We start from the raw sequence: 15,403 nt of genomic DNA, 5'->3' as shown, positions 1-15,403 counted from the left end.
ACAAGCAAGAATGCTAACGCTTTCATTACTGACCAAAAAGCAGTTCTCTCCCAAATTTCTGAGGGGCACCCACTTAAAAAAAAAAAAAAAATACCCCAACACTTCAGACCTAAGATGGTGACAGGTTCTAAAAACCAAAATGTCAGTCTCCTCTGCATCACGTACTCCATCTAGTACATGACATACAGACTCTACTACAGATCTTCCTGAGGTTTTGATTCTTGTTTCATTGTGTGGCTCAGTGAATGAGCAGATCCTCGCTGGTGCTGCCAGGAAAGTAATAACCAAGATTTCAGTAGCCCTCAAGTAAGTGCTTCTTGATTACAACTATTCAACTAAAACTGTCATTGCAAATGTAATACACAATATCTTGCCATTAAGTCCAAGACATCAGAAGCAGAAGCCTATTTTTCCTAGAAACCTGTGGCATCCTCCACTCCCTATCTTGTGTACTAATGTCTGAAAAAGCAGGAGGGAGAAAGAAGTGTCTCATTCTCTGGTAAACTCTCCCACAGAATCAAAGCAGGTACAATTTTCACTCAAAAACTGAAAAGGTTTCTGAAATTGCTGCTATTTGCCAATGTAAATTTTAATCAGTTTGTATTTTTCTGGCTTTTACTTTATAACTACTGGTGATAATGAGATGGTGAAAAAGAAATTCTGCATTTCAGCATATCCCCCTCAACTAGACGTCTTCACCCGCCCTTTTCTGCCTCAAGCAAAGGCCAGTTTTATCAGTCTCTCCAGCTGACTTCAAAGAACAGTTCTAATACTGCACATACCTCTGGCAAAATGAACTGCTCTACTGGCTTGTACCACAATCTGTTCACTTGCACTCCACAGCTTGGTGGGCTAAAGCGAGCACTGAAAAGAGCTTCCTGTGAACAACAGAAATTAAAAAAAAATATATAAAAACACCCAAGGATTAAACGTGCTGTGAGATTAGGCAAATCTTGATCATATCAGTTAGTTACAATGGAAAGAGGCTTATTTATTGTATAAAACTTCGTGAAAAGTTTATTCTCACAACAGTCTCACAGACTCCACAGAATTCAAGTGTTGGACTGATATGGTGGAAGCAAGCAATAATGGAATAAGAGTGCAAAAGTTCAACTAGAATCCATCCAACAGAGCACTTCCTTCTGGAAGACTGAGACTTATCTCCCAATCTACACATTTTCTACCTTCTGTTTACAATAGCTGACTACTATTGATCGCAACAGAGGATGCTGTCCCCTAAAACTTAATTGCTACTATATTACATAGGCCACCAAACAGCTCTTAGATAACAAAAGACAAAGATGCTGCATTGCCGGATTCCCAATCCTCAGAAAACAGTCTCCAAGCACTCTTATGATACTAATTTTTCTCCCTCACTGGAAGTAAAAAGCTAATGCAGATCAAGTTATTAGGCTCTCAACTTCTAGAACTCTACCATTTAGCAAACAAACCTGATTACGGTATATTTTTTTTTCTTGCTATCATAAACCCAATTCTTTGGAAGTTCATCATAAAAGCCATACTTCAATATATTTTCTGCACTTAATTTTAATTATTAGCTTTAAAGTTAAAATTCTTTCTACTGTAGCCAGAAGTCTTGAAATTGACCTACCAAGTTATTGGTAGAAATAAATGCAATATACCAAATGCAACAATCATGCTCAGAGATTATTTTCCTCCAGATTAAGCTATTCTATCAAACACATAACATCTTAGGAGTGGGGGGAATGATAACTGAAGTCTGATTATTACCTGTAAATAATAAGTTTCTAGAAATCTCAAAATGTCTTGCCAGAAGACAAACAAGAAAAAATTACAGCTGTCCTGCACCTCTCTGCTTGAAGGCACCAAATGTCTCTTTCTGCCCATGTGTTTTAAATATATTCAACAGTTTATTTTTTATCCCTTAATACCTATCAATACTTTAGAACCTCAAATGCAATCAAAATTGTGTCATGGAATTAGATATAAGCGGTTTCAGAAGGACATTTAAATTAACACTCTGAATTTCACCTTGTGTGTGTATATATATATAAAAGAAGAATTTACAATGTAACAGAAGAAAAATATAATTCATATGCTTGTCAGTTAAGTACTTCTCTTCGAAATCATCAACACAGCATGTCACTATCTGCAAGAATTTAATCTGCAATAAAGAGACAACATGCTTTAGTCCACTTTCAAAAGACAACTACAATACTCTACCTCATGTTCTGCCTGGTACAGTTTTACAGTGATGTTCCTCTGGAATCCCACCCCATCAGACTCATAAAATACCCCAAGACTGGTAATGACAATGGGGTAAAGTACGCGGAAGTTCACACTGACAACTCTGTCTTCAGATAGCACAGAAGGTACGTCCTCAAGGAGGCTGAATGCTTCAATCTCCTGATTCAAAACTGCATGAAGAAGAGATGACAGAGGTAATGGGAGAAGAAGTCATAGTTCTTGAACTGGATACACACAAAGCACACCGAATACATGCAAAGCATTCCAATCAATTAGCATGGCTTGCAAGTGCGGAAGGATAATCAAACACTAGAGGAGAAGAAAATATAACTGCAGCAAGGAGATCGGAGAGATGCAGCAACCTGCCAGCTACCAGCAATTGCAAGTCAATGCCTACATATCCACAGAGAAAATAATAGAAACACAATAAATCCAGAGTGAAGGCAAAAATACTATTTGATTGCATGTATATCTGTATATTAGCATATTAAAATAATTATTCATGTATCAAAATGGCATACACCTCAACTTAATTCAGCTGCCTGCTTTTTGGCATTATCTCCTCCCTAAGCCCTGAGGTACCATTTATTCATGCGAGATTGGTTAAGCAGTGGATGTTGCCATTCAAAGAGAAAGAAACAGAAGTTTCATTTTATGGTGAATCATAGCTTAAGTGCTGAGCAGTCCTTAGTTAACTTACAATTAAAGAACAAAAATTAAATAGGAAAAAAAAAGGTGACAGGAAGAATTTACAATTTTAGTTAGGAATTTTCATATGTCAGCAGTTCATTTTTTCCCCCATGGTACATTTCTTAATTGCTCCCTCTCAAGGGTGGAATCCAAAAAAAACCTATCAGCCAAACTTGCTTAGAATTCACTTCGCCACCAAAGTCGTCCACCTGGCACTCAGGACTCTGGTGCCTTCACATATGACACTGGATTGGGTCATTCCAGCTCTTTCCAACTTCATTTTACAGGCGGACCAACTAAAAACATATGTTATATGGGAAAGACTGTCCCCCAAAGCAAGGAAAATGCAAATCCATCAGAAGCCAATGGCCTCCCCTTCATACCCCCAAAGATACCTCACTTTCTTGCCCGGACATGGTACTTGAAGGTTATGGAACCACTGAGACAGTAAGTTCTAGGTGGCATTTATTTTCAAGATCGACTGTCTCAGTTAACCACCCCGAACCACTCTCATAACAAAAGATGATTAGTTCTATTTCCGATCAGAGAATTTTTAAAAGTTTATTTCTGTACCTGGGTTACTGATATTCAGAAGTTTGCAGGAGTAGGGGTCTTCTCTGTCCTCCACTGGCACAGCACAACCATGCGCACCTATTATAAACTTCACAAGGACACTAAAATAATTTGGTTTTATTAACACCAGTTCTCTTCCCTCCTCCCTCCATCTTCAATAAACTTATTTCATCACAATGGTCTGTTTTTCACAGGATTAAGATTTTGAACCCCTTAAAAATCAGCAATGAGTGTCTCCATGTAGTGCAACCCTCTTAAATCCCCTCATAGGGGCTCAATTCCAAACCCACATTAGACTTTTACATTTCATAATGAGGGCACAGGAAGACTGGCAAGTAGGAATGGGATTCAAGACAGCCAGCATACTAAACAGAAAAAGATCTAAGGCAGCACTGAAGGATTCTGAAGCCCTGCCTTTCCCTGCCTGGGTTTGTTATTAATTCAAGATTGTTTCAATATTCTGCATTCAAAAGGCAATGAAAAAAATAATAAGAAAAAGACACATAGCACTGAAGGAGGAACAAGGACTCCACACTATCCATTATGATGAAATACCCCAACTTTGGGTTGTAGCAGAACAACAAGTTGCTCTTTCCAGCCCCAATCACGGCTGTGCCACAGTCAGGAGACAAGCAGTATGAAGAGCAAGAGCATTCACCTTAGCCCAGTCTTTCACCTAATAGCTAAATATCCTCCTGGGACTCCATATAAGCTATGAAAGGTCACATTTTTAGATGCCTGAGGTAGCTACGCTTCACTCCAAACTGCACGCTGACACCAAATTTGTGAACACTAAGTGGCTTTCAGTGCAAGGCAGGTACCAAATGTGAGGCCTATCAAGATGACAATGTTTCCAAGAATGAACTGCAGCAGAACTTTCTCAGCAAGAACAAGCTCTCTGGTCTATGCATGCAATCAGGAAGGGTTCTGCTCGTCACTCACACTGCAGCAGCTTGGTGTACCTGGTGCAGTGGGAAATAAACCTGAACTTCACAGCTGAGGCTGTTGTAAGAGGGTTTTTTGTGGTCTCTCACCAAACGTGATCCTGCCTGCTTTCAGGTATCCTGGATTACTAAGCATTTCAAGTTGCACACTGTACAAAGTGTACATTGGAACACAAAAAAGGGAAAGTCTTATACATCACTAATGAACAGTGGCAACTAATTGCAAAAACAAACAGCAGTGAACAGTCAATTACATTTTATTCCTTGTATAAAAAATAGTTCCAGCCCACAACAAGCAGTATTCTTATGTATTACTAAGCAGATTTTAAAAATTATCAGAGTACAAGATGCTCACAAATAAAGCAAAAAAATTAAATACTTTTTTTTAAAAAATTACATCAAGATATTTAAGCATCATAGTCCTTCCCCACCCCCCCTCACAAAACCCCGAATTACAAAACACTAGAAATTACCGTTGGCTCAGTGCGGGATGTTGTTTCAGGTGCTTGAACCAAGTGTTCCTTATAACACTGCGCAGTTCATGATTATGTCGAGCTGACAAAACACCTACAATAACATCATAATGTTTCAGCTTCCACTGAGGAAAGAAGGCCAGTGGACCTACAAATACAAAGTGACAGAGATTTATTATATGCACATATTTCCACAAGCCTGAGTTGCAAGCAATGATTAAAATGCATCTCAAAAGCAAGAGTACTGTGAACCTGAAACGCTAAAAACAAGAAGTAGAATTACTATTGCACTTTTGGTTCAGAATCAGGGAAACATTTTCAACATCTCAAAACCTTCACTAGCAATTTAGGAAAACTGTACTGCAATGAACTACGCAAGTCACTGCAGGTAAACAAAACTAAAAAACTGCGACTCACAAAGCATGCAAGAACATAAGCCTTGGTTTTGTCTGATAGCATCCTCCATTCTCTAAATATTTGCCTGCCTGTCTTATGAACAAACTGCCCCCTGAGAACATACTTTTGCTGAGCTTCTCTTCCCTATCAGCCACCAGACACCTTGTGCACAAGACACAAGGTCCTACTGTTCCCTCTGCAAAACTCTTGAGACAGCCTGGACCTTCTGCTTGCTCGTTGATACCCCTCCAGCATGATTTACCCTACAGCCTGGGGGCTTGTCATCACCGGTACCAGGCTGTCACTATTAGAATTCACCATGATTCTACCTTAAAAAAAAAAAATACAATTTTTAAAAAGTCTGTTGGATTCAGAAACATGCCCATTTTCCCCCTTCTGTCTCACCATTTCAATCTAGTATGATCTATCTATCATTTCTAGCCTTTAGAAGTTGAACATCACCCTGTCTTCACACCGGGTATTACATCCCTAGACAGGGGAATGCTCTGGCTCTATTCATAGCTGGATGTCACCACCAATGCCCATAATCCATGATTTAGCTTGTGCTGTTCTAATTTAGAGATCATGGAAGGTGGACTTGATTTCAAGCAAGATTATGACCAGAGAAAGACCTGGCAAGCTCTGACTGAGCCTGCAAAGTCAGGCAAGTAGCTAAAGTGAATTTGCATAGTTGAATTTATCAGACATTCTAGAGTTGAGGGATTTATATTTAGCTTTAGCAAAGGACTGCTCTACTCTCACTTTTTCTGTCCATTAGGCTGCAGGTAAAGAAAACAAATGTAAATGTGAGGGCCCTCTAAACTACTGCATACATCTTAGCCAAGAGTTTTTTAAATCTAATTTTAAAGAGACAAAAAGTATCTCCAAGTCTGTGTTGTATACCCCCACTAGAAAGAACTGAATTATAATCTAGATACTACCTTCCATACCAGCATCCCCTTTATCCACTTTGAAACTAAGAAGACAAATAGGTCTTGTTAAACTGCTCACTGACCTAGGACCTCCCAGCACCCGCCACAAGAACTGCTGTGACAAATCACACCAGACATCCATCTAGCCTTATATTCCACCTTCAGTGTGCAGTACGCAGTGGAGAGGCCTTGGCCTTGCTCTGCACTGAATCAACATCACAAGAATTCAGAACGTTGCTTTTTTTTCCCCTTCTTTAGGGGCCATGGATAATGGCTTGCACCTGACTCCCCAGTCCCAAAGCCAAATAAAACAGTGTTCTGCAACTGATTCTCAGAACAGTACAAGAGCAGGGAAAGCAGAGTGATGTACAAGCCTTTCCCAGACTATTTCTACTAAATATTTTCGTTCTAAGTGTGCAAGCACTGATTTTCAAGAAAAAGGTTAAGTCCCATAATTATTTAAATGAATCTGTACTGACAAGAGCTACCAGCTTATCAATAACTTAAGGTGAACATTAACCTATTAAGAAAGTTTGCATCAACTCATGCTCAGAACAACTTAAAAACCCAAGCAGCACGCCACTAGTTTCATTCCTCACTTTTTCAGTAAAGTCAACTATTACATCTCTAGTAACAACCATACACTGAATTGGTGGCAAGGTTCAGGAATATGATTTGTTTGCTGACAGAGCTAAACACAAACCTACTGCCCTATATAACATCTGAAGAAACTTGTAAATCAAACACATTGCTCAATCTGAATACAACTTTAGTCTTCCTTTATGCTGGTGAATACCAACTATCCAGAGGCTCTGTCTGTCTTCAGAGGCCATTACACAACCAAGATCCACCAGGTCTCCACAACAGCAGAGGTGCATGAGACAGCCACACATTTATAAGACTACAACATTGAGTTACTCTATAGTCTCAGAATTCTTTCTCAAACATCCCTTCCCTTTCACGGCTTTTATTCCACCCTTTGACCCTTTGATTATTTTTTAGAAAGCCTCTGTAGCTTTACCTGCAAGCCTTCTGATATAAATCTCATTAGAGGTCTAACATGTTTGTAGACTGCATGTGAGGTATGATTTACAGAGATTAGTTTTTTAAGATATCACTTTTAATTAGAAGCAGAACCATTTCATTAAACCAAATCAGAGAAAAACAAAACTAAGAGCAAAACTCTATGGAATGACTTGACTCAGAATAACATAAGTTGGTTTGAATCAGTTAAAAAAAACAACTAAAAATAAGCTACTCAAATCAAATATACATACTTTTAATTAGTTTATATTTTAAAATAAGCAGAGCTTTTCCTTATGAACCATTCATGTGGGAACCACGTTAATGTAATGGATGCTTCAGAATTAGTATAATACTGCCTTTAGAACAGACATCTCTCTCTTGTTTTACGCAATCTTCGGGTTTAGTAAGGTAGCATTACAGCAGTCTATATTCAAAAGATTGTCTTCTCTGTCCCAAATGCCATTTTACTTTAAAAACCACTAAAAATTGGGGAAAAAAAAGCTTACTTTTACAAAAACATAACAAAAGAGCTCTCTGCTTGTGAGCAAAAAGTTTCTACTTCCTATGGAAAAAACATTTGCTAAACTTTCAGGAGAAGAGATTCATGTATGTCCCTCTGAACTAGCACTATTTTAAAAAGGGGAGATAAAGTCAGAGGCATGGGATAAAAAAAGACTAAAGCTATCATTTATTTATAAGGATAATTCAGATATGTGCATATATATACTCTGATGCAGCATAAGTTGAGAAAACTCTGGTAACCACCAAGTTGCAATAACAAATTATTTATACAAGCAATCAATACTTGGCACTGAGGCCCAAACTTACTTATCGTACGTTTTATTTTGTGCATTCTTAGGCGAAAATTTTAAGTCTTGGTAATAGGCTTAAAAATACATACTATAATCGCTCCTACCTCGCACTGGTTATGTAACATAATTAAGCCTTTAATTTTTCCATTTACAAAGACAAAAAAACCCTGTACAATCTGTGGTTTCTGAGGGGGAAGAAAAGAAAAAAAGCCACATACCACATTCCATGACAAACCATAAAACTGTTGCTAACAGAAGGGGTGCAGAAGAGGAGGAAGCCTTTCCAATTCAAATGTCACATTATCACTAGTTGCATTGCTTTTGAATTCTTACTGTCTTAAAGCTGTATCACAGCTGCATCACGCAGCCCAAGCCTTGCCAGTGGAACGCAAGTAACCAAATGTGCAATGCCTACCCTACTCTTTTAGCATCAGAAACAAAATTGCTTTCACTTTGCTGTGCTGCTTGAGGCTGTTAACCCACAGCAAAAGCTACAAAAACATGAAAGGAAGCAGCCCTCTCAGCTGCTGAGATCCATTTAATTCTGTACAGCAACTGCAAAGAGTACTTCTGTCAGATCTGAGACTACTGAAGTCCAGCCTGGCAGTCTTGTGTCACCTGGTGAATAACAAGCTCCTACTGAAGCTTTCTCAGGCTGGGGTATTTGTAAGGACAGGCTCCCACATAATTCTTTGATGCCTGACCATGCACATATTTCTATTAGTACAGTTTTTCCACCTCAGTATGAGCCGCAGCAAACTTTCACAGGATTGCTGGTCACCAATTTTCATGAAACTTGGTGAAAATGCTGGTCTTTGGGACCTCCACCTGTCTGTCAAGCTTGTCTGAGAACTACCAACAGATCAAAGTTAGGGAGAGATGCAGAAAGAGGTAAACAAGTGCATGTATGGAGCACAAAGCTGTGCCCACAAGGCTAAAGATGCAGAGGTGAGTCTCCTGCTGAGTTGGCCAGGGAAAGAGGCCACTGCTGACAGGCAGCCTGCTGGCCCTGGTCAGATTTCAACCACCTCAGCAGTAGTCAATAGCTCTTGAAGTTTTTCAAAATTCCAAACTACAGAGATTAACATGCATCATCATCTTCCTGTGAGACTGATTCTCAAGTAAAATGTCAAGTTAAGCTGTTAATTTACTGTATTTATAAGGAGATTAAAAGATTGAGATAATTTTTGCTTGATTTTGTCAGTAAACGGGGTAAATATGATCTTGCTGCACATATCTCCGAGTCCCCTACCAAATACTAAGTTTGCCAGTCATTTTCAGTCAAGTTTGACATAGTGTGCAATCCCCAAAGTGATTAAGTTCCCATGTTTCATGGAACTGGGCAGAGAAAAGACTCCTTGTTAGTGCCCACACTGAGAAACACAGCAGTGTAGGCTTACCTGTGCTGACAGGCGCCAGAGAACCTCCACTGGAGACTGCTAGAATAAGTGAGCTCCACAGAAGGCTAGCTTTGTATTTTCTGCTACCCATGCAGCTATTTTTTTTTATTCTTAAATCAACAAATGGAACTAAGTAGGCCAAATGTAAGTTATTAAGAATATTCTCAACTAATCCACTTCATACCATAAAACTGAAAAGGAACAACATCCTCTCCCCCTCAAAAAAACTCACACTTTCCAGGTTGTTATCTCTACCTATCCTTGTGACTCTGCAACCATACTCCTGTTTTTAAATGCCTTTCCCTTTCTTCTGTGCTGCTCTGTGAAAGACCCAAACAAACACGGAGAAAGGAATTAACTGAATATAAAGAGGGTTTGTATTCACAGAATGCTGACACACAGAGAAAAAGAACAAACCAAAGAGCAAAAGCAGCTCTTTTCCTCTCTCTAATCTTCACTTTAAGTAATCTGCTATAGCTCATCTGCACTACAGGTTTCTCTGCAAGCAGAGCTACATGACCCCCCTGCAGTACCTACTTTATATGAGAGCTAAAATGCACCCCTGGTTGCTGCAGGAGCACAGTACTCCTTGGGACAGACAAGCCTTCAGACAAGCTTTTAAACAAGCTTTACAGATTCAGAGAGGAAAACCTCTGTAGGCAATTTTTTTTCCCTTTTATTTTTTCTTTTTACATTAACAGCATTCCCTTAAAGAAATAGAACAGCAGGGCCCTTCTGAGTTGCAAAGTGACAGCACAAATACTGGTGAGACGATGGTGCTCTAAACACCACTAATGATACAGCATTTCTAGACAAATCTGGGAACAATGGCTAAAGCATCAGAAGCACAGACACAAAAGGAATATAGCAAATCCTTTCTGCAACACCAAAACTGATACCTTTTGTTTGTGGGTTTTTGTTTTGTTTTGGTTTTTTTTTTTTGGGGGGGGGGGGGGGGGGGGGAGCACAGCACCTTTATCCTTTGAAAAGTAGTTACCAATCCCTGATGCCATGGAAAAAAAGCTCCCAAGGAAGGCTTCTTGCTCCCTTCTGCTGTTCTACTCAGTGGGCAATTTAGAACCAGAGAATCAGTGAGGAGCTTCCTTCAGCAGCAAACCATGCTCTCCAATTCTGGCAGAACTGGTACTCCTTGCCCCCTGGTCCAAAGCCAAACCACAAAAACGCAACTCCAGTGCTGCTGTTAGTAGGTTGCAATGTCTCAGACAGCAGAATAACTGCAAACTCTAAAAAAAAAAATCCCCATTCAGTTGGAAAATACTGTCAGCTTTGTTGTGGATTCTTTGTCAATTATTTCACGCCCAAAGGTGAGGGGGTTGTTTTCGCTGAGGATGGCCCATCCCTGGAAAATAACGTTAAAGGAAGATCCCATAGATAAAGGCTGTGGAACAACTAGCACTCTAGGCAGAACTGCACAGCTACTGCCAAAGCCAAACCTGACCTGTTTTCAGAAGGTTTCAGTTTCCGAGGCCATCAGCCTATTAGCCTTTACATGCTTACGAAAGATGAAATAGCTTTGTGACCAAGCAACAGACTCCCTGACAGACAGGCTTGACAGATCTCAAAAAACATCTTAAGCACCACATTTTGCCAGAATTTTTCTCTAGGGAGCATGGCAATACTTATAACCTCAGAGGTTGATTCTACATGTTGTTATTTCGGTACCAAAAAGCCAACAGCAGGTTAAGTTCTCCCTCCTTCTCTCTCACCTGTCATGTACCCAGGCTAGTCCATGATGGGGACAGCCCTAATTCTGCAAAGCAGATCACTAAACGCCAGCCTAACCAACTCTGTATATGGTTCCATCAGGCCAGTGCATGAAGTAGTACGTGCTGAACCTCAGGACAACAGATGGCATTCAAGCAGTTTCTAGAAAATGGTGGGTTTTAATCTGTTGCATAATTATTCGCTCTAACAAAACCAAAAGGGCCTGTTCTTAGCTGCCACACGCCCCCAGGAATGAAAAAGGAATAACGTCTTAAAGGGCATTAGCATCAGCAAAGAAGCAGCATATTCCATTGAATATGTGGGGCTTCCTGATTACGCACTGTAACTGAAGCCCTACAATGAGTAATTTCCTACTCAGTAAGACTTGTGCCATCAATTAAAACACACAATTAGCAATGAATGCACCTGGAGTGCTAAAAGCGGGTCTGTCTGTTCTTTCTCAAGTTTCTGAGGTCATTTTATAATTAGCATTTATCTAAGATTTTTACAAAAATTAACTAAAGCTTCCTACCCACGAACTTCCTTTGGATAGCACTTGTTTGTAACCCATTAGACAAGGACTTCAATTAAACTGAAAAGCACGTCCTTGCACAAGTCTTGCTCAGAAGAATGCATTACAGTCCCATTAACTGATAAACAAAAAGAAAGCAGGGAGGCACCAAAGTCAGGACACCAAAGCAAAGGCCAGTGCCTTCGGTCTTGGAAGCACTCCTTTTTTTTTTCTCCAATTAATGAGTACTGCCTACAAGAAGTGTACTCTATCTTCTGTGCCACCAAGGTGAAAGTGATCGTGAACACAGAGAAAGTCAGAATACTGCACTGAAAGAGACACAACTGAGGGCCAAAGCATGCAGGCAGACTGCAGGCCTTTCACATGAGGTAGTTAAGAACAAGGTTTTATTAAAGGTGGTACTTCCAATAGAGGAAGAAAAGCAGATGGAACCAGTGAGGACTGGAACACTGTTTACATTTAAAATCATCTGACCTATAGACAACAAAAATGCACTCCTCTCCAGAAACGGAAAGCCTGTTTTGCCAGTAAAAATTAGAAGTACCTGAATTGCTCAGCTTAAGAAAACAAAGGTTTAAAACAGATACCTTTCATCTCTATGGTTACGTGATGGAGGTGTACCTGAAGGAGGAGAAAGACCCTTTTAACTGAAAGGCTTAAGAACATAAGGGCATAAACCAGTTGTAAGTTTAGGCCAGAAATAAGGAAATATTTCTAATCAGGACCACAAGCTTCTGGAACAGACTGTTCCTAAGTATCCAAGTGAACAAACAAAAAGCCACACCAACCCTATGCTAAATAAATGTAGGCTGCCCAGATGCCATTTTAAGACAGAGATCAAGAGCTGCTTATTAGAAAAAGTAAGCACACTTGATGGCCAGAGATGTCTATTCCAGTCTTGTGCTAACAAGTCAATGATGTCAAGGTAAGTAATCACTAAAACAGGTTATCAACTTTTTAACAACTTTATTTGTGTGCATGTGGATACTACACAGAAATACCAATGAACACACAAATGATACATTTATGTCACAGCTCTTGTAAAACACTGTCCCATGATTAGATTTAATTTTTGTTCATACCAGTGATTTCAGGTAGTAGGTAACAAAGAGCAGCTGGAGTGGTAAACAAGGGGGAAAAAAAAAAAGATTACTCAATAATCAAATGAAACAAGACTGGCTTTATCAGGCAGTACCAGAATCTCTTAAATAGTTTCAGATGCAAGAATCCTTTTAATAAATAGGAACTTTTCTTACTCTTACATACGAAGTCATTAATGCTCCTAAACCACTCTGAATAATAAAAAATAACACAGAAGACATAGGAGATAAGAAGAGGACCCTCAGCTCATCCTTCTTTCCTCTGCCAAGGCAGCCATACCTACAGCTCGTACATATTGTGGTACTTTGAAGGTTAAGAGGTAGGCTCTTCCTTAAATCATGATGCAAGGACCAGGCCTACAAAGAGACAGCACGTGTACTAGTACTGAGTATTTTCGTACGCATGATGGAAGTTCCCTTTTTTTGAGGCATCAGTTTTTCTCTCCTCAGTGTATATTACTCAATAGATTATAACTAAATATTCCTTGCACAAACAAAATGTACACTTACTCTTTCAGTATTAAAAAAGCACTGTTTTTCATCCTAGTTATCCTAACATTATTCGATGCAACAATAGTTTCACAGTAACAGACACAAACTCCAATAATAACTGCTTGAAACAGTGAATCTCTGAAGAGCAAAGCTTCTTCCCTCCCTCCTTAACTGAGAAACTTCTAGATTTTCTTTAGAAATGTTTATTAGCGGAAAAACACGTTTCTGTGGGAAAGGTCATCGTGAGATCCCACACTGCCGCTTCCAACTCCAAATTAATGCTCTGAAGTTACAAAAGCAGCACCGTGAAAGACGAGGAACAAACCCAGCCAGACAATTCAAACGCACTTCAGGCCAACAATGACAGCCCCGGTTCTTTCACAACGCAAGGGTGACTGTCGCTCCTTCGGTAGGCGAGGGCCAGAACACAGACCCACCCGCACAACCCCGCGGCCTTCCCGCTACCCAAACGCGCCCACCGTGCTCCTTTCACACCTGCGTTATTCACCACGCTGGAAACCGGCGGGCTCTCGCTGCCTCACGCGTGGGTGCGTACGCTCTGCACCGGGAACAGGCGCCGGTCGCAAAGCCCGCCTTCGCTCGCGAGCAGGCCACGGGGTCGCTAAACAAAGCTCTAAGCAGATCTCAAGAGGAAAAAAACCCCACCATTTTTTCATATGTCCTGTAAAGTATTTCTTCATGTTCTCCAACAGCACCTACGGGGAGCTGACAAAAGTTTCTGTTCCGGCAGATGCCTGTTCCGACCAGGCACGCAGATCTGCAGCCTCAAAACGGCGCCTCCTTCCACGCGGGGCGCAGCGTGAGCCCCCGCGGGGGCGCTTTCACCTGCGCCGCGTCACACCCGGCCCTACGAACAGCTTTTCGCACCACCGGCGGTTTTAGAGCCGGCCAAGGCAAACAGGGCGAGTGCAAAGAGCCATTCCCGGGGCTGGGGACGGCGCGACACGGGGAAATCGGTGGGGATTTGTTCCCCACGCCTCTCGGTGGGAACAGGGCGAAGGGGGATCAGGAGGGGCTGAAAATCACGGGAAGTGGCAATCGCGGTCGGTACCTTCAGTTCAAGCCGCAGAACCGGCGCTGCTCTCCATGGCTCGGCGTAGCGAGCCGTGCCCTCACAACGATCCCCACGCAGGCACCCCCCCGAGGCCCCCCGACCCCCGAGGGCAGACCCGCCGGCCAAAGCGCTGCCCACGGCTACAGAGACGCCGGCGCAGTCCCCCGACCCGTCCCCTCAGAACCCCTTCCCCGCTCCCCGGGGCCGCCGCCGAGGGGCTCCTCGCCTCCCGGCCCCGCTCCCTGCCCCGGCCACCCGAGGCGGCCCCGCCGCGCGGACCTCTCCTCAGCAGCCCCCGCTCCCGGACAGCCCCAGCGCCTTCCCTACCTGCCGGCTGCCTGCCGGGGCCGCCGGGGCAGCTGAGCAGCAGCCAGAGGTGCAGCGCGACCCCGACCGCACAGGGGCACAGCAGCACCAGCCAGTTTCGCATTGGCCGCCGCCGCAGCCAGCCCCTTCCCCTCCGCGCCGGCCTCCCCCAGCGGCGCCGGAGCCAGGGGCCGACTCGGCCGCCCGCCGCTCCTCCCCGCGCCGCCGCTCGGCCCGGCCGGGCGGGCCGGGCTCCGCTGCCCCGCGGCCGCCGGGAGCTGCAGTCCCGCCCCGGCCCCGGCGGGCGGCGGCGGCGCGGGCGGCGGCGGCGGCCGCCTACAGCCCCCACAATGCCGCGGGGCGGCGCGGCTCGGCCCCGGGAGGCTGAGGGATCGGGGAGCCGAGGGGGCTTTTCCCCCCCCCGCCCCCCGCCGGGAAATGCCGAGAAGGCGCGGGTTTACCTCACGGTTTACATGGCGGGGGAGCGCAGGCGTCGGGGGAAGGGGGAGAGTCGCCGGGGGTGGTCGCAGCCCGCTGTCCGCGCGGGTCAGTCCCTTCCGGGGAGCCGCGGGGCTGCCCCGGCCCCCAGCTGCCGCCGGGCTGGCTCCCGTCTTCATGTGTGCAACGCTGGAGTCATCTGCTGGACGCCCCTTCTAGAAAGTCACCGCACGGTAACCGCACCGCTTTCCAGAACAATC

The 15,403-nt window shown here is 43.0% G+C and overlaps 1 protein-coding gene across 5 annotated transcripts in view; it reads right to left on the bottom strand.

The window, feature by feature from the left end:
- The window catches only part of B3GALNT2 (beta-1,3-N-acetylgalactosaminyltransferase 2), a 29,847-nt gene extending 14,846 nt beyond the window's left edge, over window positions 1–15,001 (bottom strand). For 3 of the 5 annotated variants that reach the window (XM_075089455.1, XM_075089454.1, XM_075089456.1), the window contains exons 1-5: window positions 14,727–14,938; window positions 4,910–5,057; window positions 3,493–3,593; window positions 2,206–2,399; window positions 783–878 (exon numbers count right to left, since the gene is read on the bottom strand). In XM_075089455.1, coding sequence (XP_074945556.1) covers window positions 783–878; window positions 2,206–2,399; window positions 3,493–3,593; window positions 4,910–5,057; window positions 14,727–14,829 — 642 coding nt within the window. In that variant the 5' untranslated portion in view covers window positions 14,830–14,938. Of the gene's footprint in view, window positions 1–782; window positions 879–2,205; window positions 2,400–3,492; window positions 3,594–4,909; window positions 5,058–14,726 lie in introns of all 5 variants that reach the window. The other 2 variants (XM_075089458.1, XM_075089457.1) reach the window with 2 other exon arrangements.
- Between the last annotated feature and the right edge of the window lie 402 nt (window positions 15,002–15,403).

The sequence above is a fragment of the Phalacrocorax aristotelis genome, chromosome 3, assembly GCF_949628215.1.
Source record: "Phalacrocorax aristotelis chromosome 3, bGulAri2.1, whole genome shotgun sequence".
NCBI lineage: Eukaryota > Metazoa > Chordata > Aves > Suliformes > Phalacrocoracidae > Phalacrocorax > Phalacrocorax aristotelis.
The sequence above is the reverse complement of the archived record's forward strand: the minus strand, read 5'-3'. Positions and strand labels throughout refer to the sequence as shown.